Source organism: Pipistrellus hanaki, assembly GCF_964339955.1.
Source record: "Pipistrellus hanaki genome assembly, chromosome: 10".
NCBI classification, from domain to species: Eukaryota; Metazoa; Chordata; class Mammalia; order Chiroptera; family Vespertilionidae; genus Pipistrellus; species Pipistrellus hanaki.
The window spans coordinates 5,116,897-5,144,564 of NC_140512.1; the positions used below are offsets into that span (position 1 = coordinate 5,116,897).

General features: G+C 57.2%; 2 protein-coding genes across 6 annotated transcripts in view; one reads left to right on the plus strand and one right to left on the minus strand.

The window, feature by feature from the left end:
- The window catches only part of PALS2 (protein associated with LIN7 2, MAGUK p55 family member), a 75,715-nt gene extending 56,044 nt beyond the window's left edge, over positions 1-19,671 (plus strand). For 3 of the 5 annotated variants that reach the window (XM_084896339.1, XM_084896343.1, XM_084896340.1), the window contains one exon: positions 4,349-4,505. In XM_084896339.1, coding sequence (XP_084752465.1) covers positions 4,349-4,404 — 56 coding nt within the window. In that variant the 3' untranslated portion in view covers positions 4,405-4,505. Of the gene's footprint in view, positions 1-4,348; positions 4,506-5,098; positions 5,879-19,633 lie in introns of those variants that run through there. The other 2 variants (XM_084896342.1, XM_084896341.1) reach the window with 2 other exon arrangements.
- On the minus strand, positions 2-26,725 carry GSDME (gasdermin E). The gene is made up of 10 exons (XM_084896350.1): positions 26,674-26,725; positions 19,800-20,029; positions 18,211-18,403; positions 11,235-11,406; positions 10,608-10,728; positions 8,859-9,023; positions 7,408-7,535; positions 5,876-6,062; positions 4,499-4,572; positions 2-1,918 (listed from the first exon to the last, which is right to left on the minus strand). Exons 2-10 carry the CDS (start codon positions 20,008-20,010, stop codon positions 1,679-1,681), a joined length of 1,491 nt encoding a protein of 496 aa, XP_084752476.1. The 5' UTR covers positions 20,011-20,029; positions 26,674-26,725; the 3' UTR covers positions 2-1,678.
- Positions 26,726-27,668: the final 943 nt, after the last annotated feature.

Consider the following 27,668-nt stretch of genomic DNA (forward strand, 5'->3'; position numbering starts at 1 on the left):
CTCCCTTGCAGCTGGGTTCTGGGATCCTGTACCTCATCCTTGAGGAACTGCCAGTTCCGTGTATTTCTGATGGCTCCCAGAGAACCGGCGTGATATACAGACAGCAGTGCCCGGGTTAACGTGGTTCCGTCCGTTGCCGTTCCATCCTCACAGTGGTGAGGGGGAAATGGACACCGGCCAGAGCCACCGTCCGTGGGGTTTGCGGTGGGTTTTCTCTGGGTGTGCGTTTACTCCCACATCCCCGTGCTGGGCGTGCTGGGTTAATGGCGTCTGCACGCCCCAGGCTGTGGGTGCGAGCGGCCTGCGACGGAAGGGCCTGTGCAGGTGGCTTCCGCCGTGAAGGCTGCGGCCACCCGGGACCAGGAGCTGGCGTCGTCAGTTTGGAAAATCGGTCTCGTTTTTATTCCTCTTTCTTACATGTTTGAATAGCTCACATCTGCTTCACTGTTTAATGTTTGAAGTGTTTGCGATCTTTACTTAGAAGTGTGGTGATGCTTTCTGTGACCAGGAATAGGTCATAGGAACTTGTCTCGTGTTTATGTCGGTCAGCTTATGGTTTAAAATGACTACATTTCCTGGTGTTTGGCACAAAGTCGCAGAACCTGTGGACGCCATTAAGTGAGGACTTCTGTCCTTTACTCCCTGTGAGTGTTCTATCAGCACAGTAACTAATTACACAAAGTTAGTTGCTTAAAACAGGCTCTGCTCTCCCTCTGGGGGCCAGGAGCACCTGGGACAGCCTCAGGCTACCTCCTTCCCGGCAGCTGAGTCCTAAGACACCCTCCAGCAGGTAGCTGGCCCGTGCTGGGCAGCTGTGGAACGGCTAAGAGACAAAACGCCTCAGTCTGGTCGCCTGTCCGATGTAGCCCAAGCTTTTACACTCGCTGGGATGCTCCTTCTCTGTCTGACGTCTGTCTGTGTGCACGCGCGTTGGTTTAGGCTTTCTTATTGTTATTGTCTAGAGGACCGTACATACCAAGCTCAACCAGGAATGGAAGGGCGAGCCACCCCTTCTCCCGCCTTTTGCCCAGCCTCTCCCTCCCGCCCGGAGGAGCCCATTGGACTCGCCAGTGATGCTTCTGTCCCATGCATGGCGGTACTGCTGTCTGTTTCTCACACAAGTAGACTCACATTACACATCCCGTGTACAGTTTGTTCTGCATATTTATTTTATTTCAGAAAAACAAAAGACATGGATGGACCATGCCGCCATTTTAGCACTGTTTTCACTTTCCTTTCTAATTTGTGCTTGAGGCGCTTGTGTTTTATGTTGTTGCGCCACAGCGTGCACCGCTGCATCCTTCTCTCCTCACGGATCACACAGGTTTATCTAAAGTGTCAGCCCCATCTGTTTCTGTGTAACAGGAAGAGAGAGGGAGAGTGCCCGTTTTTCTGCAGAATGAAGGTCTGACTGTGTGCTGGCTTAGGGTTCGCAGCCCTCGTCCCGCTCCTCGGGGTCCCCAGCGCAGGAGGGAGGGCCTCTTCCAAAGAGAAACTGCTCACAGGGTACTGGTGGCTGACCTCGGGGTGACAGTGAGTGCAGAAACTCACTCCTTAAGTTCTCTTGTGGAGTCATTCCCTTGGCCTTTAACTGGCTCTGGCCTACGCCCACAGTGGCGTCTGAATGGAGTGGGAAGCGCCCAGCCGTCTGGGACGTGAGCTCAGGGTTCTCAGCGGCTCACTGCTGCGCGGGGCCCAACTCGCGGAGCCCGCTCAGGCTCACGTACAGAGCGAGCGGGGAGAGGTCAAGGTCAGGGACGTCGTAGGTGACCGCCCTGGCGGCCGACTGCTGTCGCTCCAGGTCCACGCCGACCGTGGCGAGCAGGCGCTGCACGATCCCGAACCGCTCCGCGTCCCTCAGGGGGGCCAGCGCTCCGTCCTCCAGGTCCGCCCGGCCGCCCGCAGACAGCGCGCCGAGCTGGAACGGCACAGGTCACACTCACTGAAACACGGCACGGGAACCCAGCGCTGGATGGCAGTGCATGTCTAGCTCATTATGGAAGCGGGTTTGTTAAATTTCCCAAAGGGAGCAGGAAAGCCCTTGATGAAGATGTAGCAGGATGTGTGTGACCCGGGCCTGATGACTCCAATCTGCTGCATCTGGAGCGCTGTCTGAATCCCTCCCCCTGCACTCTGCCTGCTGCTGGATCTCACGCCAGTAGAACACACGTATGTAAGGCTTGTTTGGTTTGTAAATGAAGGTTTTAGAGTATGAGCACGAACTCCTCCAAGGGCTAGGTATCCTGGCTCACTCTGTGCTTCCTGCCTCAGGAGCCTTTGTCCTTCCCTCCGCCTGGAGACTCTCCCTCCAGTTCCACACAGACCTACCTTCTCGTCTCGGCTCTCGGCTTTTGGTTGAAATGCAGCATGAGAAGGGCCTGACCTAATCCCCTCCCCACAGCCCAGCCACCAGCACTCCACCGACCCGTCTCTACCTGCCCCTCTGTCTGCAGCTCCCTTCTTGACAGTCACTGCTTCGTCCTTAACGGAAACCCGGCCTGTTGTGTCCACCGCCACCTGCCCAGAACCAGACCTTCAGAGAGGCCGCTGCTCTGACTGCAGCCGCCGAAAACGTTTGAAACGTTGCTTTCTGGGGTCTTGACGGTGCCTGTGACACTTCATCTTCAGTAATTATAGATTTGCCAGTGGGTTTGATTTTTAAACAGCTGTTTGGGACCAGGTCAGTTTAGGAATGTAGAGAGTAAAATTTAAAATAGTAAAGAATTCCCGAAGTGTCCTCAGCAATGGCACCTCACCAAAGACATATGCGGCGCCCGCCGGCGGAGAGTAGCCCTCACTGGGACACAAAGGCACTCAGGTGCACATGATCAGTCAGCCTCACAAGCCTGCGCCTTGTAGACGCGCCAAATACAACCCGCAGTGAAACCACAGGCTTAGCGTGACCATGTGGGCCAGCCGGTGCGCTGTCAGCTGTGCTTCAGAGAGGGATTAACCTGCTCTTTCAGCACAAGCCTCACGGGCCACCATTTAAGACGGAGCTCGTGGGCACAGCTGAAGAGGGAGCCGTGCTGGGCAGCATCCAGCTTCCTCCTCTGAGCCTCTGCCAACTCCGCGCCCAGAGGCGCTTCTGGGTATGAAAGCGAAGCAGTCACAGCGGGGGGGGGGGGGGGTGTGAGAGAGAAATTAACTCTGTGGACGGTTTTAACTCGCCTTCTTACCAGTTTGGCGCATGTGTTTCTCCCAAAGGCCTTCAGAAAGCCTCAGACAAGGTAGGTGCTTACACCCCTTTGTAAGTCAGTGCCCAAGTTCCTCCAGACAGGAGGCAGGAACCTCCCCGCCTGAAGAGCTGTTGCTGTATGCAGGGGCGATTGTGTGAAGGTGCACAGGAAGGTCTTTAAAGGGTTTGTCGTGTTGTCCACGAAGGCAGACGGAGGACTCTGTGGGTGGGGAGTTTTGTGCCGAGTAGCGAGTAGCGTGCAGCCCTTCTGGAATCCTAGGGGCTGCTCCTCCCCCACAGAGCACACTGGGAAGTGGCACACAGGGCAGAGCCTGGGGCCCCCTGAAGGAAAAGGGGTTTTGCTGATGTGGACTCGCTGAGCACTCTGCTGTGAAGACGGAGCTGGGCTCCCGAAGCAGAGCTGCTGCGTGCTCATCACCGCACCAGCCCGGCAGCGAGGACACATCGTTTCCGTAACCTCACTCACCACCAGCTTTCACCCTTTGTGGTCAGAGCAGGACTGCAGCCTTCCCCCGGGGGCAGAGCTGCTGGTGGTGAGTGACACTAAACCGCCTTGGCTCGGGGCCCGGCCGCATCCTCAGACGCCTCTCCTGTGCAGCACAGTGCCAGAGGCACCAGCCGCCGTGCTCACATCTCCCCAGAGGTGCCCCATCTCAGGGCCCTGGCTGGGCAGTCTGCCCCCATGTCTGCTTCCCAGATCGGGGAGCCGCTCTGAGGTTTGGGCCGGCCCTTGGTCCCCAGGCCTTAAATAACCCAGGCAGGTGGGCTCTGTGGCTCTGATCCAGGTGAGCAACACCTGCAGGAGCTACATGAGAGGAGCCGCCCCATTTCCTTCCATCAGTGACCCAGTTTGTGGGTTAGAGAGGAAAAGCTTAATCTTGAATCTGAGATTAAGCTAAGCTCCTCATTACCTAACTCTTGGTCTAGCCGTGACATCTCCTGAGGGCACAAAGCTAACGACAGTCCTGAGAGAGATTGCAGCGTCTCTGAGACCATCAGTCCTCTGCGTGCTCCCTGCCAGGGGAGTGGTGCGGAGCTCAGTGCTCGGCCTGGCTCCTGCCCTGCAGTGCTGCGGAAGGCTCGGAGTCCATGGCCAGTGCTCTGAGCAAATCCTCTCTCTCTCTCTCTCTCTCTCTCTCTCTCTCTCAGGTAGGGTGTGTGCCGTCGGTGGGTGTAAAAAGGTGGATGTGATAAGACCTGTGTAACCTATCTAGAAGGGCTGCTGATGAAAAAGACGAAGTGTTTATCAGCTGTGAGGCGTTCATCTCGTCATTGCCCACCCCCAGGTCCCTTCCTTACCAAGTGGCACAGCGTAGGAATGATCTGGAGTTCACAGCAGGTGCCCAGCAGAGCCGCTCCATTGTCTGGCATTTCTGCAGAAGACAGGAGTCAGTCACTTTAAAAAACAAAAGCATCCGTAGGAACAGAGCTGGCCCCGGGCTCTGCCTGCTCCAGGCAGAGGTTCTGCTCATGACTGTCCAGTGAATGAGTGGTGCTGACCAGGCAGAAAGGGCCTTGCAGAAAGTAGAGTAAAAACAGGTGTGTATTCATCAGGGAGAACTGCACAGACTCAGGGGGATGCAAGGAAAAGTAGGAAGAACCTGGAATTTGGTGAAGAAGAGGTACACTGCCTATTTGGGGTGTGCCTTCATACACCTCACAGAGCACGTTTCCTCAATGGGTCAGCCATAGATTGTGTGTGTGTCAGAGAGCGGAGTACCTGCAGTGACCTGGGTTTGGAACCCTTCAGTCCTCTGAAGGAAGGAAACGTGGTGTGGCCTGACGAAGGGACGGCACAGGGACCTCCGGGACCAGGACTGTGCGGGCACCACACGGACAAGCCCCGGGGAGAGGAAACCCAGGTCAGTGCAACCAAAACTGGTTCTCCTCCCTACCCAGGCAAGACAGATGCCGTTCCCGAAGGACCCACCCCTCCGGGACACAGCCTCAGCTGAAGAGGCAAAGGAGAGAAAACGAACCACCTGCTGACTCGTCTGCCCAGAGACCGTGTGTGAGCTCCCTCGGCCTCCTGCATTCATTTAGCAGCTGCAATTACAGCCCCAACACATTGAGTTTCAAAAAAATAAGTCACGAGCGTGTAATGTACGGCTCGTCAGCATATGGGCCTGGGAGAGGCGTGCTCTTTTGTAATTCTTTGAAAACTGGAAACTCCTGGGCTCTGTTGCTGTGGTGCAGGGAGGAACCCTGCAGGGAGCTGTGGGGACAGGAGTGGGGTCTTCCCGCCCGTCTCCCGGAGGAGGTCCACCTCTGGGCAGAGGGGCGGCAGGGGCCACTGCTCACCGCGGGAGGCGGCTCCGCAGGCTGTGCGGCTGCCTCCGGACACTCCACGGCCGCCCTGCCCTCATGGCCATAGCTCGGGAGGCGGTTTGTAAAGGGTCAGAGGGACTGAAACCCCGGAGCCAGAGCGGCTGCCACAGGAGAGCCGGCTCACGCAGCCGCCAGGCGGCATTTGGGAGCCGCTTTCCTGGTGGGAGGGGCGAGCCCGCAGGCAGCCCTCCCCGGAGGAGAGAGGGGCCTCCCTGCTCGGCTCTGCCGCTCCATAGTGGCTGCAGACCTCTGCCCCCGCCCGGCGCTGGGCGGAGGGAGCCACGTGTGCCGTCTCCACCACAGTAACCCAAGCCGTTCCACAGCCACGACGGGACCCCTGGGCCGTACCTGCGAGCGCGCTGACCAGGATGTAGGCCGCGGAAAAGAGCTGCTGGTCGCTGACCGGGCCTGGACGCCCGTCCTGCACGCCGCACCCCACCAGCCGCAGGAAGGCGGTGAGGTTCTCCCTCTGCGGGGGCTTCAGCTCCCCCAGGACCACCTGTGAGGGCGCCAGGCCGCTGGCCACGTCGTCACACTGCAGGGAGGAGAGGGACCGGGTGATGCGGCCGCCCCGGCCTTTGCTGTCTGCCAGGGACCTCCTCACAGGAGACAGGACCCGGGCCCTGCCGGGTGCCAATGGGGGAGAGGGGACAGGGCAGGGTCTGCGGGTGGGACTAGACAGGTGACGGCACACAGAGCTGTCATGCTTCTCAAGCTTTAAACTCAGCACTCCAGCCCCATCCCCACCAGGGCCCAGGGAGCCTCAGCCATCAGTGTGGGGGTGGGCGGTCCTGCCAGCAAAGGCCGCCCTGGCCACCTGGCACCGCCAGCCATTGCAGATGCATCCGTGTGAGAGCCCGCGGCCCCCGCCGCCCAGGCAGCTGGTGCTGGCCTGACATTTCCCTCCTGAGAGACATTTCAGAGAGGAAAAGTCAGCAGAGGCTTTTAACATCTGCGCTCGCTGGGGCAGCACGGCCTCCCCGGAGCTCTGCGGCCCAGGAGCGGCGGGCGTCCAGCTGCCGACTGGTTCCATCGCCAGTCGCTAAGCTCTGCTGACCCGGTCCGGTTCTGAGAGGGGAAAAATAACATGGATGCTCTCCTGGATGCCATGGAGCATTAAATCAGAAAACCAGAGCTCAGACTCTGCACAGAAGGAAAGAGAGAAGACCAAAAACAAAGACGGTGGGAATGAGGCTCCCAGCTCCCCGGGCTCCTGCAGGGAAGCGGAGCAGAAAGCCCGGGAGAACGGGGTTGGCAACTGACAGCGGAGGAACTCAGCCTCCCCAGAGAAACACGATGGCCAGGTGGCCGCTTTCCAGGCTGTGCCAAATAAAACGGGCCAGCCCCCTGGTGGTGGGTTGAACAGTTGCTACCCCCCTCCCCCGTCCCCAAATATATGTCTTTCTGGAACTTCCGAATGTGACCTTACTTGGAGTAGAGAGTTTGCAGAGGTGATTAAGGTGGGGACCTTGGCATGCGGTCCTCCTAGGAGGTCCATTAGGAAGCAGAAGAGGAGGGGGCAGAGGAGAAGGCCAGGGGAAGGAGGCGTTCGCTGGAGCGATGCAGCCACAAGCCAAGCAATGCCAGGAGCTGTGAGAGTGAAGGGAGGGTCTCCCCTCCGGCCTTTGAGGGCACATGGCCCTGCTGACCCTTCAGGCCTTCAGAGAATCGGTGTCTATTGTTTTAAGCCAAGAAGTGTGTGGCCACTGCTACAGCAGCCAGAGGGACCCAGGACCCGCCTGGATTCCTGGCATCGGCCACCTTTCTGCAGTTCGAACCAAGGACCCGGATAAGAAGCGGAAAAGCTTTCGTGTTTAAGGGGGGGGGATCCTAAACCCAGTTTTTATCTCCGGCTCGGGTCGAAGCCGCGCGGGCCTTACCACTTGCTCCAGGGCCTGGAGAAGCTCCGCGTCCAACAGCGCCGCCTGCAGGAGGCCCCTCAGCGCCGCCCGCTGCGGCCCCGGCAGCTGCGCGAAGGGCCGGAAGCTCCTCTCCAGCGGCGCCCTGGCTGCGGGGCAAGCAGAGGCTCAGGACCTCACAGAGCCGGGCAGCGCGCTCCTCATGGCCGGCTGCCTGGCCAGCTGTCCCGGCCCGGCCCCCGACCCCTCGGCCGCAGGCGCCGGGGAGCGGAGGTGAAGGACATCAGCTCACCTCCACCCTGCGTCCCAGACGCGCTAAGTGGTGAGTCTAATGGGTTCTTTCTCTGGAAAAGCCATCTAGGCGCCTTCCTACAGACGTAAGTGATCACGCCGGTACTAAACGTGAGTCAGTGCTTCCACAGTGCCTCCGAGCCATCCACGGCTTTCCCTCCTGTCTGCTAACACGCGGTCCGTTTTGTACCCTTTACCGACCAATGCACGTCAGAGAGGCTGGCCCCTCTGGTCACGGCGTCCGGCTGCTGCCCCGCCGGGCCCTCCTTCCCCGTCTGTCCCGGAGACGGGTCCGTGGGCCCTGCCGCCGGCTCCCCCTCAGCAGGACGCCGGAGCCTCTCCTAGAATCCTCCTCTCTTAACCACTTCACTGTCACACGTCCACAATGGAAACCAGCCCCACATGCCACGGTCCTTTGAATTCACTTGGACTATAGACGCTTATGGCGTGCTAAGGGTTAAAGGTGGACCAAAGCTCCCGGTGAGGGCAGCCCAGCGGGTGCGCAGGCCTGTGTGTAGGCGCACACCCGTGCCCAGGACTGGGCCTTCACTGCCATTTCTCCCAGCTCTGTTTCTGCTGCAGAAACTAAAGTGTCTTCGGTCTGGGCCCCGCCGGTGAGCCCCCTCCTCCCCTCCAGCCAGCACATCTGAGCGCTCCTGGCTCCTGTGCTGAGCTGCTCTCCCATCACCATGTGTTCCTCCTCTTCCTGGTTCATCTCCTACCACATGGTGCCCGCCCCACCCAGCCCCCAAAACAAAACCCCTCCAGCGTTTTAAAACTGCTGTGGGGGCAGACGGGGTTGCTGCAGGCAAGTCACAGGTTGTCCTCCCGTTCCCCCACCCCCACCCCCACCCCATGCCAGCACCCACGGCCTCGGGCCACATGATCGAGCGCCTCCAGGAGACGCCGGGCCTGACCAGGCGCCTGGACTGGGATGAAACAGGTGCAGACCTCAGGCCCTCTCCTCGCAGCCAACCAGCTGTTCTCAGTCCCCGGGCTTCTATGTTAAAACGGAAGCAAACGCCAAGTCCCTGCCTCTTACACATGACCTGTCTCAAACGTGGCCCCCAGCAGGTTCCCTGCGATCCTCCCCGGGTGAGTCCTGAGTGGACCAGGCCTGGCTCAGGCGCCGCCCTCTCTGCTCTCCAAAGCTCCCGCCCTGCCCGCCCTGCTGGCCGTACCTGGTTTTAAAATGCACAGCGGTCTGTTGGGGCCAGGCAGCCTCTCCCCAGCATCCATCATGTCTCCAAACAAGAACTCTCGGAAGGGCAGGGGGTCCAGGAAGATGGAGTCGATTCTCCTCTCGTTCTCGAAGCCGCCGCACATCCCCTCTAAGAGGCAAAACTCTGCAACACAGGAGGGGACAGGTCCGCACAGGGAGGCCCACCTCCTCCCCGCAAGCCCCTTCCTGCAGGTGCGGCGGGGCCTGACCCCACTCATCCCTCCCGGAAACGCCGAGCAGCGGTGCATCCTGGCACGGCTCGCCTGTGCGTCCCTGAGCCCGGGTTCAACAACCAGCCCGGAGCAGACAGCAGAGCCCACTGGATGTGGGTGAAGCTGGAGCATCTGAACCTGGGAGATTGTATTTGACTGAACTGATCCTATTACAGCATTACTGACAGTACCTTTAGGTGCCCAAAACGAATGCAAAAAAATGAACTTATTTCTACAGTTACATGAATCTCAAAATGCTGAGTGAAAACTAGTCTTTTTAAAGCCGCCTTTTTTTTAGATACCTAGGACCGTGGTCAGCAAACCGCAGCTTACGAGCCACAGGCGGCTCTTTGGCCCCTGGAGTGTGGCTCTTCCACAAAATACTAAGGCCTGGGCGAGTCTCTTTTGAAGAAGTTTAAGTTTTAAAAATTTGGCTCTCCAAAGAAATTTCAATCGTCGTCCTGTTGATAGTTGACTAATGAGTTTGCCGACCACTGACCTAGGCCTTGCGTTGAGACAGTGAAATGGGGGTGGAGAGAGGTGGGAAATCGCCAATGGAACATAAGTCACCCTCATTCCTGAAGCAGGAAGTATATGGGGTTCATTACGTTACTTTTGCCCCTTTTGAACATGTATGAAATTTCCCATAAGAAATTAAAATAAAAAGGGTGGCAAGGCCCTGGCAACCCGTCTGCCCCCCTCACAGAGACGTCCATGTCTGAGATCCTAAGGTATCTGAATCGTAGGCAGAAATGTGAGCAAAAACAGCACGTGACTCCTGAGCTGGGCTCCTATTCATGGGACAACAGTGGCTGAGCCTGCGTGGGGGAGGCGTGGTGTGGGCACACACCACCCTCTGCCTGCGGGCACTGATGCATTCGTAGAGGTAGGATGGCTGAGACATGAAACAATCCCCCTCCACTCGGGGGACCGCGCTCAGGGCACCAGGCACCGAGGTGGGTGAGTGTGAGCCACCCCCAGGGGGTGACTGTGCTCCCCAAGGACAGGACCGGACCATCCACAGCCTCAGGTCCCCCACTGGTTCTAGGAGCCATGGGCGTGCACCGCCCCTAAAGGCACTGCCAGTCCTTCCACTTTCAGCTCCGGGCACCGCGCTGGGGGCCAGGGAGAGGACAGGGCCCCGGCCGTCCCTGTGCTTCGCGTGGGGCAGGGTGCGGCAGAGTGGGGGTGTTGGAGGAGGCTCCGTGGGAGTGAGCGGGCACAGAGGACGCACAGGTCAGACACGCCAGAGGCTGGAAGCACGTCTGTGCACGTGGTGTCACAGCTGTTCACGGACTGGCATCAGCGAGGGAAGGCTGGGCACAGGCAGGGCCCCCGCTCAGGGAAGGCTGTCTCCTGGGACACGGAGCCCCGGGACGTGTTAGAGCAGGTGAGTGAAGTGGCCACGCTGACTTAAATAATCCCATCAGGGGAGCCTGGTGGGAAACTCGGCCTGGGCTCAGTCAGCCAAGGGCCCAGCAGGAGGCAGCGCTCACCGAACTGGCCGTCCAGCTTCACGTACAGCTCGATGACGCCGTAGGCGATGGTGGTGAGCGCCGGGATCTCCAGCACCACGCTGGAGTCCTTGACGACAGACCCATCCTCCTTGGCTGACACCTGTGGGCGAGAGCGGGGAGAGACCCAGGAGAGAGCCCAGGAGAGACTCCGACCTGTGAGCAGGCGGGGAGAGACCCAGGAGAGAGCCCAGCCGTGGGAACCCACCCCAGGGAGGCGGCTCACACGCCTCCCCAGTCCCGGACCCTTGGTGACAAGCCAGTCATCGCGAGGGCTTCGGTTTCAGGAGCCAATGAAGTCTGCCTCGTTAAACCCACTGCAGTTCGGTTTCTGTTAACGGCTACACACACAGCCCTGGTGAATGGAGGCACCACCCCCAGGCCCTGACCCACGTGCTCACGGCGGAACCAGTGAGGCCGCTGTGGCCTGGCCCGGGGCCCACACCCTGGCACGGCCGCACCTGCACCGTCTTGGTCTGGATGCCCACCGTGCCGCCCCCCTTGCACACACCTGCACCGTCTTGGTCTGGATGCCCACCCTGCCGCCCCCCTTTGCGCACCTGCACCGTCTTGGTCTGGATGCCCACCCTGCCGCCCCCCTTTGCGCACCTGCACCGTCTTGGTCTGGATGCCCACCATGCCGCCGCACTTCTCCTCCACCTGCACGTGCTCAGAGATCACACACTTCTCCGTGGTCACGATCCTCTGCGTCAGCACGCACAGGACCTCGCTCCGCCGCTCCAGCACCTGCTGCAGCAGAGGGCTCTTCAGGTTGATCCTCCTGGAAGAGAGAGACGTGTGAGTGGCCTCGTGCCTGTCAGTCCCGGGAGGGTGTCCAATCTCTCACAAGGGGGTTTACACGATTTTACACATGGGGAAACTGAGGCCCGTGAGGCATGGCCTGCTCAAGGTCACCCAGCAGGCTCTGGGGAATTTCAAGAATAGGCTAAACTTCCATCTACAGGAGGTGATTTCACACTTGGGAGCAAACGGGGAAATAACCTCTGGAGACATCATTCGCTCCGAGTCTATGAAGCGGGCGGGAAGAGAACACATTAGACGTGGTTCCGGCATGAGAACCATTACGGTGCACATCCTGGCCACGTCAACATGCCAAGGGCAGCCACAAGCTCACCCGTCCCCGCTTCAGGCAGGCAGCTCTCAGGCTTCTGAAAGTGCCCCCAGAACTGTGCTGAGCAGATGGGAGGTCCTGTCCCCACGTAACAAGCTGCCTAGAGAGGAAACAGCAGTGTCCGCCAACAGAGGGATGGATGGACAGCTGTAGCGTATGTGCAGAACAGATATTATCTATATCACATGTGTCAAACACAAGGCCCGCGGGCCAAATCCAGCCCGCCAGGCCTTGCAATGTGGCCCGCACCGCGCTGTCATCACTGCACTCCGCTGTCAGTTTATGACATTGTCAGTTTATGACTGTTCAGTAAACCATTCGGCCCGCTATTTAGGCTGGATTTTAGATTTTGGCCCCTTCTCTGATTGAGTTCGACACCCCTAATCTATATACTAGAGGCCCGTCACACGATATTCGTGCAAGAATAGGCCTTCCCCTGGCTTCCCCTCCCGGCCCACCCGGGAGCCAGCAAGTCCTCGAGTCTGTCTGGAGCACCATTCTAGTAGCTCCCTACGCCACCCCCCTTCCCCTCATAGCGGGCTTCACTCCTCTCTCGTGCCTGCATATGCAAATTAACCTCCATCTTTGTTGGGTTAATTTGCATACTCACTGATTGGCTGTAGGAGTAGCAGAGTAGTGGTTTATTTGCATGTTTCTCTTATTAGGTAAGAGATAAAAGGCTGCTGAAACTGGTTTGGCTCAGTGGATAGAGCGTCTGCCTGTGAACTGAAAGGTCCCAGGTTCAATTCCAGTCAAGGGCATATACCTTGGTTGCAGGCACATCCCCAATAGGAGGTGTGCAAGAGGCAGCTGATTGATGATTCTCTCTCATTGATGTTTCTAACTCTATCCCTCTCCCTTCCTCTCTGTAAAAAACCAATAAAAAATCTATTTTTTTAAAAAGAGATAAAAGGCTAATATGCTAAGTGTCTGTCTGACCAGTAGCTATGATGCACACTGACCACCAGAGGGAAGATGCTAAATGCAGGAGCTGCAGTGACTTGGCAGTGGCAGTTCTTGGGTGATGCACTCCAAAACCAGATTTCTCACGGAGCTGTGCGATTCCACCTTCGGCCGTGGGTTATGTTGTTGCTAGGGCACTGTCGACCCTGATTCTAGTTTACTGCACCCCAGACCTGTGCACACACCTCCCAACCTACAGCCCAGACCTGTGCACACACCTCCCAACCTACAGCCCAGACCTGTGCACACACCTCCCGGCCTACAGCCCAGACCTGTGCACACACCTGCCGGCCTACAGCCCAGGATAATGGCAGAGTCTAGAGCGACGCTGGCGTGGTGGAAATCACACCGCCTTGTGCCTTAAGTACATCCACTGAAACGCTTGCTGTTGTCTTAGCTAAACATGAAGTATTTAGGGGGAAAAACAAAAAAGAAGCCTAGACCAGAGGTCGGCAAACTCATTAGTCAACAGAGCCAAATACCAACAGGACAACGATTGACATTTCTTTTGAGAGCCAAATTTTTTAAACTTCTTCTAACGCTACTTCTTTAAAATAGACTCGCCCAGGCCGTGGCATTTTGTGAAAGAGCCACCCGCAAGGTGCCAAAGAGCGCATGTGGCTCAAGAGCCACAGTTTGCCCACCACTAGCCTAGACCACCCAAGGCTCCATTGCTTAAAGGCCCACTCCCTCCAGAACCACCCAAGCACCGAAGGAAGAGGGGAAAGTCAATTGCAGGGGCATGACTTCCTCCTGCACCTGATGGCAGGACAGTCCTGAGCTGCTCCGGGCCGGCCACACACCCAACGTTGGGCAGGGAACAGCATGGCCGGGGCCAGAGCCCACCCCCAAGGCTAAGACTCGGGTGACCGGGGGCCCACAAGGCATCCTGGCTATCGCTCCTGGGAACTGCTCCTGGGCTGCCGAGCCAGCGGCGGGCACTGCCGGGCCCTCACCCGGTGGCTGGGTCCGGTGTCCTGGGGCGCTGCTGCCACCTTTTGGAACTGAACACCAGACAAGCTACTTAGTTAGAAGGCGAGACCTAAGACAGGTTGCTAACTGTCAGGGAAGTGGACTGTCCTGATTCGGAGTGGATTCTTCCAGTTAGCAGAGGGTGGGATAGGATGGGGCATACATGGCGATCTGACCTGAGACCTGAGGAGAGAAGTCTGATGGGGGGACCCATGAGGAAACCTTACAAAGAGGCACACGGAAGAGACCCCTTTTCTGTCTTGCCATCTTCAATGTGGCCATTTGGGGATCCAGAGAACTAGGCTGCTGATACCAGCAATGTGTGGAAGCTGCCACAGGGGGGCTCCACTGAGCTACTGAACTAACCAGCCACCATTAGCTCAGAGTCTGGTGACTCACCCACCCTCAGATATTTTCGTGTGTGAGGCAATTACCGGTGTTCCTTGCAACTGAGGACACCCTAACTGGGTCATAAAGTTACTGTCACCCTTATTTCATAGAGGGACACGCAGCAGAGAGCTCATGACCCAAAGGCACACGCTAACAAGGGCCAGGAGAAGCATGAAGAGGTTTCAGCTGCTCTCATCCCAGACCTGGGACACCCTCACCTGGTTGAGAGAGAGAGAGAGAGAGATCACACACAAACCAGATTCAGTAAACTCTTGTTCTCCAATTACATGTGGCCAGAGGTCTTTAAATTGTTAGACACAAACTCTATTAAAAACTAGAGGCTCAGTGCATGAATTCACGCACATTGAAAGGAAATCAATTAGAAGGTGGCCGGTGGGGCAGGACTGGGTGAGATGGGTCGGACACACTCTGGAGCCAAACTCGTGTGGTCCTTCCCCAGCCGGCTGCACCTGGAGTGGCACCGGGGGGTCAAAGGGCGTCTGCGGAGTGAGTGAGCGGGGTCTTTCTAACAGGTCCCTTGGCCTGGTCTGTGGGGATTGCCCGAGATGGCAGTCCGACATCCCCGAGGGGTCCCGGAGTGCAAGAGGGCACTCTGCAAAGTTACTGTCACTCGGCAGCTCTGCATTGAGCGTCTGCCCCCTGGTGGTCAGTGCACGTCATACCTACCGGCTGGTCAGCTGGTCGGCTGGTTGCTTAGTCTTTTATATATATAGATAATGATACAGCACTGAGTTGAACACAAGACAAATGGGATGATTTTCAAACCCTCTGCTGCCCACAGGGCAGTTTACCAGGTAGAAATTCCAGTTCCTACTTCACTGAATGTTTTCCTCACAAAAGACACAGGCCCTCAAATCTCTCCCCTCAAAAACCTCTGCAGGTGAAACAAGACTCACTGAGAGCTCCTGTAATAACACGACAGAGGCCACATGTGGGCCATTTCAAACTGCAGCACTTAACTTATTTTGTGTGCGTGTGTATTAAAACTTAGTTAGCTATTAGACTTGGAGTGTAATGTTTAAATACTTTAAATAGCCCTAGCCGGTGTGGCTCAGTGGGCGGGGCGTCGGCCTGCGGACTGAAGGGTCCTGGCTTTGATTCCGGCCGGGGGCACACGCCTGGGTGGTTTTCTCTCACCATGAATGTTTCTATCTCCCTCTCCCTTCCTCTCTGAGATCAACGAAAATATATTTTATATAAAAAATACTTTAAATAATTACGAAGGTTTATCACTGCCCACCCATGGCTTGCCTGATGTCACTTCCTAAAGAACCAAACTTCTGGATATCGGGTATTCACACACAGAGAAGTGTGGTTGGTTTTTGCCAGAATTTGCTTTACAATATGACAAAGAACGAGAGTGGCACCGGCCTGTATGCTCACACCCACCTCAACCCCACCACAGCCAGCAGAGCGCGGAAGGGCACCGTCTCGGGAACCGGCCGGAACCAAGGCCTGACCACAGGGGAGGAGCTGGCGTGACCCTCACACCCGAGGGTTAGCCAGGAGGAAACCCTCCAAGGCCACCTGGTCCAGCTCCTGCACCTCCAGCGGGGAGCTGGGGCCGGGGTAGGAGAGATGGTTTCCCAGGAATGAAACTCCCCAGACAACTGATTAGAAGCAGTAAACCTGCGCAGAGATGGGGTGGGTGTGGCACTTATTCTCAAGGCCGTGACCTTGGACGAGGTCGCTGCCTTAAGGTAGATAAGGTACAGGATGAGATGTGATCCTGAGAACAAAACACGGCCGTGAGTCATCACAGAATGGTCTCTATAAATGTGTTATTCTTGTTCAAAAAAGAGGAGATGGACGTGATCTATCTTAGCGGGGTTTCCTTCACGACTGATTTAAGATACACGTGGAGCTCTCATTCTAAGGGGTCCCCTCCGTGCATCTGGAAGGTCCGCTCTGGTGGCATGCCTTCACGCCCAGCAATGCTAGGTAAGGGTTACACACACACACACACACACACACACACACTCGCTTTGTGTGGGCTAGCTGAAGTTTGCTTTCGAGATGTGCACACATCTCGTGGACAATAAACAGAGCACTCTGGATCCTGAGGGCTAAATAGCCTGTGTACAGATGACAACTTATCTAAACAACCTGAAATAAAAACAGCTGATGCAATAAGCCCTCAGGTACGTACAGTACATAAGCCATTACTCACTACCACGCCCAAGGCCACATGTGTATCAGATAGCGTCTTATCAATCCAGTGATACTAAGGGCATCCAAAGACGGGCAGGTGAGGGGTAAGAATTTATGCAATTAGACTCTCAAACCTCAGAGGGAAGGGAGGAGGGGGGGGGGGGTAAGGGGGCACGATCAACCAAAGGACTTGTGTGCATGCATATAAGCCTAACCAGTGGCCATAGACAACAGGGGGTGGGAGCATATGTGGGGAGGGGTTTGGGATGGGAATGGGAGGATGAGGACAATTATATGATACCATAATCAATAAAATCAAAAAATTTAAAAAAAAAAAGAAAGAAAGAAAGAATATATGGCTCCAGCAAAGTAGCAGGAACATTAGCCTTACACATATCCAACCCACGGGGTGCCTCACTTTTACCTCTTAGCTACAGACAGGACGAGGGGGCTCTGTGATGAGACACTTCTTCCATTTCTAGACTAAATTTGTCCTTTACCCCCTTCCTGCTGGCACCCGTCCCCGCCCGGCACCCCTTGAACTGGGCAGGGGTAGGAGGGGCATACCAAACTACCGAGATGATTTCCCAGGAATAAAATTCCTGGACCCCAGCTGATTAGAGGCAATGAATCCCAGGCAGAGACGGGGTGGATGTGGCACTTAAATTTAGGGCCATGACCTGTAGCAGCTGACCGTGGAGGACAAGGCAGAAAAGTACAGAATTTATTAGATGACACATGAGCCTAAGAACAAAACACGAATGTGGGTCATCACAGAATGGTGTCGATAAACGTGTTGCTCTTCATTCAAAAGAGAATTACAATGCACAGGGTCTCTGAGGGCCGTCCCGAGGGATCTCACCCCATGGTGGGCAGAACGAAAGTGGCGTAAGCCTATATGCCAGGGGTCTTCAAACTACGGCCCGCGGGCCACATGCAGCCCGCAGAGGAGTCTGATCCGGCCCACCAGGTTTTTTGGGCTGTGAGCGCAGCCGAGGTATTACAGTAGGAATTAGTAGTTCATATAGTCCGGCCCTCCAGCTCTCTGAGGGACTGTGATCTGGCCCCCACTTTAAAAAGTTTGAGGACCCCTGCTATATGCTAACCCCCCCCCCTTCAACCCCACCACAGCCAGCAAAGCATAAAGGGGCACCATCTGTGTCCCCCTGAGCTACGCACCTGGGCCCGCTCAGGGTGACACAGCCCACTGCCCACCTCCCGGGTACCCTCCCTGGGGACCCGGACTCATGCCTCTGCCTTTACATTCTCTGCTACAATTTTTAAAATATATATTTATATTAATTTCAGAGAGAGAGAGAAACATCAATGATGAGAGTATCATTGGTCAGCTGCCTCCCACACGCTCCCCACTGGGGATCGAGCCCACAATCCGCGCATGTGCCCTGACTGGGAATTGAACCTCGGCCTCTTGGTTCATAGGTCCACACTCAACCACTGCACCACCCCGGCTGGGCTCTCTGCCAAAACTGTATCTAGGTTTTCCTCAGCCAAACAAAAACACTATAAAAAACAAACAAAAAAAAACACTTATAGGCCATATCCTGATAAACACAGATGCAAAAATGCTCAACACATAGTAGCAAACTGAATTCAGCAATACATTAAAATGATCCTTCACTATAACCAACGTGGGATTTGCCCAGGATGCAAGGCTTGTTCAATATCTGCAAGTAACAGGATGCACCACATAAACTCATGCAGGATACAAGTCATATGACCATATCGATAGATGCAGAAAAAGCGTTTACCGAAACCCAGCATCCACCTGTGATAACCGTTCAGCAAAGTGGGAAACAGAGGGAACCACCTCCACAAAGTGTACTGACGAGCATCCCAAACGTGCACTGACCTGACGAGTTCCACCTGTCACCCTTTTTAACAAAGATCCGGCTCTGAACACAAGACAGATGCGTCGACATCCGAAGCCCTGCTTACCTGCCCTCGGCCTGTCCGAGCAGCTGCTGCAGGTCCGCCTCCTGCTTCTTCACGCTCCCGAACGAGGACTCGCTCTCCACCAGGCCTTTGCCCCCGACGTTCAGCTTCAGCTTCCCCAGGGCCGTCTCGATGGCCCCACTCACGTGGTTCGCAAACTTGCCCTCGTATTTCACGAAGTCCGACTCCACCACCACTGCAGCAGACGAGACGTGGGTCTGATGATGACACGGCCCCTCTGGGCCTCAGGTCACCTGGCTTTCCAGCCCCGTGCAGATCCGCGGGAAACACGAGGCCTGCGCCCCAGATGGACAGGTGGCGCCACGCCAGGTGTGGGCACAAGATGGCCCAGCACACCGGGTGCGGGAGCTGGTGGGAGGCACGGACGGCCAGGGCTCTCCCGGGGCCTTTGTTTGTTTCTCTCTCAATCCCAATCACACATGGATAAACAGGGACACATACAGTGTCTGTGGACGTGAACGACTATTTGTCAAGCAAACGTCCATTTAACCTTTCTCCTGGCGAAGAAATGGAATGTTTTGAATGGGTGCTCTCCCAGGGCGAGAGGACTGGTGACGATGACAGGAAAACAGAAGGGAGAGCAGGCCCAGCCAGGACACACACCAGAGTCCTGCTTACGCAGTAGTTGCAGGCGGGCCAGCCTCACCCATGGGAGCTGCCTTGCCCACCCACCAGTCTTGGAAAGCACTCTCTCAGCCTTCACCTGGAGAGTGAAAATAAGTCCCTTCCCAGCCTTATTTGATATCTGACCTCTCTCTATCCAGGCAGGCAGCTCTTATCACGCAATTCCTTATCTGTCTTTCAGCAGCAAGCCCTCCCTCTCCCTCAGACCCCACCCTGGAAGGCACCAGCTCCAGACTCTCCATTCTTCCTCCCCGGCGCCCAGGCCCTCAGGAACATGCTACCACCCACCTGGTGCCCGGGCTTCCGTCCGGTCTCCTGGGAACTGCCATGCGCCTCACCTGGTCGTACCCAGGTGACTGCCTTAGAGATCTGTCCTTCTTATCTGAACACTAAACAAATATCTAATGGTCTCATACCTGAGCTGCCATGCTCCTGATTTCTATTGCTTAGGTTTTTTTCATCCAACAAAAATAGCCTCGAGTCATCATCTCTCCTAACACGCTCTGAGTGTTCCCACTTGGCTTTCTCCATTTCCCTGACCCGAGGGTCACAGGTTCCATTCTGGGAAGGGCACGTACCTCAGTTGCAGGTTCTATCCTTGGCCCCAGTAGGGACATGCGCAGAAGGCAACCAATCGATGTGTCTCTCTCACATCTACTGTATCTCCCTCTGTGTGTCTCTCTCCCTCCCTTCCACACTCTCTAAAAATCAAGGAGGGAAAATATACTTGGTTGAGGATTAACAAAAAATAAAAAAATTAAGCTATCACTTTTCATGTCAGGTCTACAGAATGATGTCATTTGAAGAAAAGAGATGTTTTCAAGGCAGAGGCAAGAAACAGGGAAAAATCACAAGGGACACCTTATAGGCACTCAAGACAATAAGCACCTAGAAGAATCGTCGCCTTCTGTTCTGGGGCTAATTGCAAACAAGAAAGAGAAACATACCTGGACTCAGACGCTGGTCTTCTGTAAACACATCTCCCAGGGCGACGGACAAAGACTGGTATTTGGGTCTCTGCCAGCACCAGAATCTGTTTTTTTTGGTCACCAGACTTAGAAGGTGTAACTTGTCAGAGTCATTCAGGTTCAATACTGGGATCAGATCACCGCCATCATCAACTTCTCTGAGGAAATTCTTTGTTGCTTTGGCAAACATTTTGAGAACTCCAGATTACCTGGAAAAATAAGGTTATCCCAAATTAAATAAGTTATTACAATATATTTTGTGACTCTTTTTCCCTAAAATTACCTGTTTCCTCCCTCGTATCTATCAGTATACATGAAAAAATACCTTCTCTCTAGAACATTCTCTAGCTTGAGTTCAGAAGATGGCAAAGAAATCAAAGTGAAAAACTGAAAGAAATGTGTGTATTAAGTCAGGATAAGTGAGGCTATGCTTCAGAAACAAATAACCTTTAAATCTCAGTGGCTTGTGACCAAAAAAAGGTCTAGCTCTTCCTCCCACTACATGGCCAAGAGAGGAGGACAGTGAGCTATGGCACCACCGTCATTGGGGGATGCAGCCATCACCCGAGCATGGCTGGTCATCATCTGGAAAGTCTCACCCAAGCAATGAAACGCTCTGGCCCCAAACTGACATCCATCATGCCTGCTCACAATTTGTTAGACCTAGTCACATGGCTGCAGCCAATGATTATGCTCAGGAAAATACGATCCTACACCGAGTGTTTGGAAGGCAGAGACCCGGAACTATCTGCAGAACAACACACTGACCACCCCCGATTTGTATCTGACCCCTTCTGATGGACTTTTCCTCTGCCCTCTGTGATTTCCCCCCGTCATTAATGGAAAGTAACCAGCTAGTACTTTTTTTTTTATTAATATATATTTTATTGATTTTTTACAGAGAGGAAGAGAGAGAGAATCATCGATCAGCTGCCTCTTGCACACTCCCTACTGGGGATGTGCCGGCAACGAAGGTACATGCCCTTGACTGGAATCAAACCCGGGACCTTTCAGTCCGCAGGCCGACGCTCTATCCACTGAGCCAAACCAGTTTCGGCCCAGCTAGTACTTTTTAAGGCCTCTTCAGCTCAAGGAAGAAAGAAGAGACACATTGGAAGAATCTTTCCAAAAATTCTTTTTTAAAACACCGCAGGACAAATTGTTAAAAATTGGGACTGTCCCGCCAAAAGCGGGATGTCTGGTCACCTTATCCTAAGTTGACGTTTTCCCATCTAACATCAAACAGCCCTTTTTCCCCCTTAACAGGGCAGGTACTTTAGGGACAGCTAATGTGGTGGCTGCTGCTTTGTGTTTGTTCCAATCAGCTCATCCAGTCAAGGCGCTCTGAGAATATTCTCCTTGTGACGTTAAGTCAGAGGGCTCTTTCTTATTATGTGTGAATACATACTCTGTGGACATGGCTCAACTATCTAAACCATGAAAAAATGCACACACCAGGAAATCCCTCTCCTCCCTGGTCCCATCTACCCTTCATCCCTCTCCCCTCCAGGTATATGGCCTTCGTGTCCTGTGGGTATCTCCCGGAGGGCTTTCCATGTGAGTCCTTCACCGCAGCTGCACATGCCCCATCACGGGTCACACACTTTACTTAATCAGTCCTGTGTCGCCCACCTCCTGGGTGTTTTTCTACATTTTTGTTACTATAAAAATGCCACCCTAAATGCCCCTGAATGTGTGTCTTCCTCCTACGTTGGCAAGAGCACCTGAAGGTAGATGTTTAGCAGAGGGGCTGCAAGGTCCGTGCGTAAACGTACCCATAACCCACAGGTTGCAGCATTCTGCAGTCACCAGTGAGATAGGAGAGCATCAGTCCAACAACAGTGCGTTATCCATTTTTTATGTTTGTGTCAGTCTCATGGGTGAAAAATGGTATCTTGGTACAGTTTCAAGTTACATTCTATAAAATAAAACCCTAATATGCAAATTGACTGAACAGCGGAAGGACTGGTCACCATGACGCGCACTGAGCACCAGGGGGCAGATGCTCGATACAGGAGCTGCCCTGGGTTGGGCACGGCTCCTGCATTGAGTGTCTGCCCCCACCCCTCACAAGAGGGAGGCAATCAGCGGCAGCAATTGGGCGTGCAAACGGTGAGCAGGCAGCACCAGGCTGCCAGCCAAGGTGGGTGCCAGAGGTGAGGGGGGGGGGGGGGCATTGTCCCGCCCGCCAGTTGCCCCACCGATGGCCCTGATCGCCAGCCAGGCCTAGGGACCCTACCTTATGTATTGGGAACAGTCTCTTAGATTTAAGAGACTATTCTAACACTGGCAAGGCTCCTCTGACACTGAAAAAACAGGATGATGCAGCGATGACATGCATGGACTCTGGTTTGCACAATTTGTGGTCAGCCCTGATTCTGACACAACTGTGTGACAAAGCCAATTACTTAACTTCTCTCTGCTTCGGTTTTTCCGCCCAGAAGGTAGGGAAAATGGTACTACTGCCTCAGAAGGATCGTGTTATGTACTACTTTTTTTATAATCAGGGCAAACAAATGTAGCTGGTCCCTCGTGTATGCAGCATCCCGGATTGCGAGAGGGATGTCCGACTGCTGGCGTAGGCCTGACATCCCCTGAGAGGTCCCGGATTTCTAGAGGGCTGAGGGATGACACACACCCCCCCCTCCCCCAATGCACGAATTTCATGCCCCAGCCTCCAGTTATTTTGCTTTAAATGAAATAAGCCTCTTGAACTGTGACACTGGCTCATTTTCTGTTGTCTCTTTTTTTTCTTTTTTTTTTTTTTTTCCTAGAAACTTTTCAAATACTAAATCAGGCAGGCTCTAGGCTAGAAAAGCAAAACAATAGAGTGAGCCGCTGGCAGATAAGCTGCCATGCCATTCTGAAACACCTAAAGTAGCTGTCAGGCCAGGAAAAATTTTAAAAATTTCGTTTTTAAGAATTAGAGCTAGCTGAAGGATCTAAAGCCCATGCTGCCAGACAGACAAGCACAAAACTATCTCAACTAAGCGGAAGCCAGACTTCAGATTCAAATGTCACCTGGAAGGAGGTGAACATGGCGTCCAGAGAGATTCTGCTCTAACCCCTCCTGGCCCAGCCCCCACGGCCCCCCTCGGCTGTCCCCCAGCCCGGGCTCTCAGCGAGAGTTCTATCGGCAGGCGGCCCCTACCTCCGCCATGTGGCTTCCCAGCTCCCCTCGGGGCTCGGAGAGCCACGGTGAGTGTGGTCAGGGCATGCAAGCTTAACCCAGACTCCTGGACAAGAGGCTCCAAGGAAGAGACCGAAAGCAAGCCGACACCAAGTCAGAAGGGCACAGGGCCAAGACGAGACCAAGTCAGAAGGGCACAGGCCAACTGGGGCCCTGGCTCCTGGGAGCAGTCCTAAAGGTCATTGCCAAAGGAAGGATCTGATGAGAAGATGCTGTGGCCACCCTGTGCGGTCTTCAGCCTGATTCAGAGCAACGGGAGTCAAATCTTCCCATTCAAGACGCTCCCCGGGGCGGCTGTGGCTGATCACAGGCCTCCGCTCGCCGCCTGGTCCCAGGGAAGAGGCCTCCATGTCAAAACCAACGACAGCCAGCGGGGGAGGGGCAGCTGGGTGCCAAGTGCCGCCGGGTGCCAGGCGTTGGGCAATCCTCTCCCCGCATTTCCTCCCTCAATCTGCACGGCAACGCTGAGGAGGCCTGTGCCCGCGTCACAGGGGTGGACACTGAAGTTCAAGTCTCTGCCCGACATCACAAGAGAAAAGAGCAGCGGCCCTGACATCCGGAGCTGCCGGGTCCTAGGACCTCGCCCCGGGGGTTCGAGGCGCGGGCCGGTGAACTGGGACAATGTCACAGGACGTCAGGCTGGTCACGGCAAATCAAGACAAAAGCCACGGCCTCTCATCATCTAGCCTAGGGGTGTCGAACTCAATCAGAGAAGGGGCCAAAATCTAAAATCCAGCCTAAATCGCGGGCCGAATGGTTTACTGAACAGTCATAAACTGACAATGTCATAAACTGACAGCGGAGTGCAGTGATGACAGCGCGGTGCGGGCCACATTGCAAGGCCTGGCGGGCTGGATTTGGCCCGCGGGTTTTGTGTTTGACACATGTGATGAACACACACAAAATGCGAACGCTGTCCACACCAGAGAAATGACCACACACCCCACTGTGCCACTGTCAAGGTGAGGGACGGCTGTTCCTGCCAACCACAGCCTCAGCCTTCCCTCTGAGACAAGATCTAGGAAGGTCCTCAGGACAAGGTCCCCACCTCCTGGCAGCAGCCATCAGGGCCAAGTGTGTGTTGAATTTCCTTACCGGCTCTCCCAAAGCCCTACGGCCCAATCCTTTCAATCCCAACACCCACTTCCTGAGACCCACCCCGGGGTTCCTCCTGGTGTGAGTCTCCCTCCGTCCAACAAGCAACAAGCACAACTTGGAGCTAAATCTCACATTGGAGCCGTGGTCTGCAAACTGGGGCTCCCGAGCCACACGCATCTCTTTGGCCTTTTGAGTGCGGCTCTTCCACAAAATACCACGGCCTGGGCGAGTCTATTTTGAAGAAGTGGCGTTAGAAGAAGTTTAAAAACCTGACTCTCAAAAGAAATGTCAATGGTTGTACTGTTGGTATTTGGCTCTGTTGCCTAATGAGTTTGCCGACCACTGATTAGAGCAGAGCCGAGCTCCCAACGAGGCCCACCTGCCTCCCAACCTGAGCCCTCAGGGCCCTGCTCAGGTGACTCCTCAGTTGTTGTTTTTTAATTTGTTTTGGTGTTTTGTTTTGATTTTTTAATTTGGGCTACAAATGACTCCTTCTGTAAAGGAAGGAAGTGTGCTCGGAAGGGTAAACTTCGGTGAGGGTGGAAGCAAAAACCCTGGCTCTGGAGCACGCGTTTCCTAGCTCCCGGGATGGGACCGCGGGACTGGTCTCCCAGCTAACCGCTTCGCCCTCTGAATTATCTCAGTTTCCTCCATAACAAGGTGAAGTAGCATCTACTGAGACAGTGTCATTCTATTATGTCCTCTCTAGAGCTTGGGCCTCAGTAGCTGAGCTTGCTTTTACAAGACAAACTCAAGACCAAGTACCCTATCCTGTCTTCCTGAACTAAAAATCATTGTATGAAATTAAACACACGCACACGCACCCCAATGGCGGTCAGACAGGCGGGGCTGGGGGGGGCGTCAGGGTGAGGAGGCAGCACAGGCTTTGGGGAGAGGCGGGGAAGACTGGTGCCTTTGGTAAGGTGACCAGACGTCCCTATTTTTAACAACTGTCCCTCATCCCGCGGCGTTTTAAAACGTGGGACAATTTGTTAAAAACCGGGACTGTCCCGCCAAAGCGGGACGCATGGTCACCTTACCTTTGGGGTTCCAGAGAGAACAGAAAGAGGGGCACCGCTGGGCACTGCCCGCGTCCTCCCAAAGCGGGAGCTGCGGGGCGCAGCTGGGAGCTGGGCCTGACTTCTGGGCCCCAAGGCTCTGCGTTCCCCTGGCCGCTCGTGCGCCCTCCTCCCAGGAGCACCTGCAACCGGCTCCTCCCTGGGCCTCACTCAGCGCCGCCCGCCCGGTCCGCTCCCCGGGGCCCGCGGCCCACCCGCCTCCCGGGATGGCGACAGCTGGCATCCCTCCCTCATCCCTGCACCCCACCCCCGCTCCCAGAGGCTCTGCACCAAGGCCGCCACCCAACGCCCCCCCCTCCCTACCCCCCCCCACCTCCCCAGCCCGGAGCCGCCCGCCCGCCCGCCCCCGGCCCCCGGCCCCCGGCCCCGGCTCCCGCCCCCCGGCCCCGGCCCCCGGCCCCCGGCCCCCGGCCCCCGGCCCCCGCCCGCCCGCTCCCGGCCCCCCGGCCCCGGCCCCCGGCCCCCGGCCCCGGCTCCCGCCCCCCGGCCCCGGCCCCCGGCCCCCGGCTCCCCGCCCCCGGCCCCGGCCCCCGGCCCCCGGCTCCCCGCCCCCCGCCCCCGGCTCCCGGCTCCCGCCCCCCGGCCCCGGCCCCCGGCCCCCGGCCCCCGCCCGCCCGCTCCCGGCCCCCCGGCCCCGGCCCCCGGCCCCCGGCCCCGGCTCCCGCCCCCCGGCCCCGGCCCCCGGCCCCCGGCTCCCCGCCCCCGGCCCCCCGCCCCCGGCCCCCGGCCCCCGGCTCCCCGCCCCCCGCCCCCGGCTCCCGGCTCCCGGCCCCCGGCCCCGGCCCCCGGCCCCGGCCCCCGGCCCCCGGCCCCGGCCCCGGCCCCCGGGTGCGGGCGGAGCGGCTGGCACCTGAGCGCCCGGAGGCAGTGCCCCCCCCCCCCCGGCCGAGAACCCCGGGGGACCCGGCCCCCACCCTCACCCCGCGGGCGGCTCGCTCCGGCGCAGATGTAAACCCGTCTGCGGGCTCCGCCGGCCCCGGCCCCGGGGGGAACCCCGCACGCGCCCCGCAGGGACCCGGAACAAAGGCCGCAGGAGCGGAGGGGAGGGGAGGGGGGAGACGGTGCCCGCTGCCCGGCCGCCGGCGGGGGAGGCGGCGGCAGCGCGAGGGGAGGAGGGGGACGGGGAGGGGGGGGGGCTCAGGGAGGAGGGGAAGGGGGACCGGAGGGGGCCACGCGGGCAGCGGTCCAGCCGGCGGACCCGCCCCGCTTAGGGAGAGACGGGGAGACAGAGGAGGGGGTCAGCGGAGGGGGACAGCGGAGGGGGACAGAGGAGGGGGTCAGCGGAGGGGGACAGAGGAGGGGGACAGCGGAGGGGGACAGAGGAGGGGGACAGAGGAGGACAGAGGAGGGGGACAGCGGAGGGGGACAGCGGAGGGGGACAGAGGAGGGGGACAGAGGAGGGGGTCAGCGGGGGGGGACAGCGGAGGGGGACAGAGGAGGGGGTCAGCGGAGGGGGTCCAGGAGAGGAAGGGGCGCCCGCACTCACCTCCCGCGCCGCAGCTCAGCCCCGCCTCCGCGCGGACCGGGCGGGAGGGGCGGGCCTGTCCGGGGCGGGGAGGGGGCGGGAGGGGCGGGTCTCATCCGGATCCCGCGCCCGCGGGGCCCGGGCGGCCAGGCGGGACCTTTGCTCGTCCCGCCCCTGCAGCCGGGGGGGGGGGGGGGCCGGGGGCGGGGGGCGCGCCCGGCGGGGCCGGCGGGAGGGCGCTGTGCGGGGCGCCGCGGGCCCGGGGCCGGGGCTGCGGCCGAGGCGGGCGGGGCGGCCGGCGGAGACCCGCCCGCACCCGGGGAGCCGGCTCCGGGCTCAGGGCCGCGGGGCCCTCGGCGCCCGGGGACCGCCCGCCGCCCGGACGGGGCTCCGGCGGAGAGCGGGTGGGTGTGGCCCGCACTCGGTCCCGCTCATTAACAATCCGGGTGACTGTAACCCGTCCGCCCGCTCCTCCGGGGCGGATCACCCCTCACACCGGCGCTCAGCGAGGCCGGAGGCTGCGCATCGTGGGTGCCCCCATTGCCGCCGATGGCCGATGGGCGCAGGGCCGGGACCGCCACCTGCACCACCTGCTCCGGGCAGTCTCCCGGGTCTGCCCGCGCCCCGCCGGCGGGGAGGCGGGAGGAAGGCGGTGCTGCTGAGGCTCCCACGCGGGATTCTCCGGACGCTGGCTGCGGGGCCAGGGAAGAGGCTCTGGATCCGGATTCCAGTTACCCCAATTACCCCACCTCCCGGCATCCATCTCAGCAAAGCCCTCCCTGACTCCTCAGCTTAAGATGGGGTGACAGCTTGCTAGATAAACCGTCGGAAGGGGAAAATGCATTTAATACACCCAAACTACCAGACATCACAGCTTGGCCTCGCCCCGCTTAAACACGCTCAGATCGCCTCCATTGGCCTGCGGGTGGGCAAAGTCATCTAATTATCATCTAATGTATTAGATTCTAAAACTGCGTAGCGCTGAGTGTTCAGGCTGGTGCAGAGGAAGAATCCTA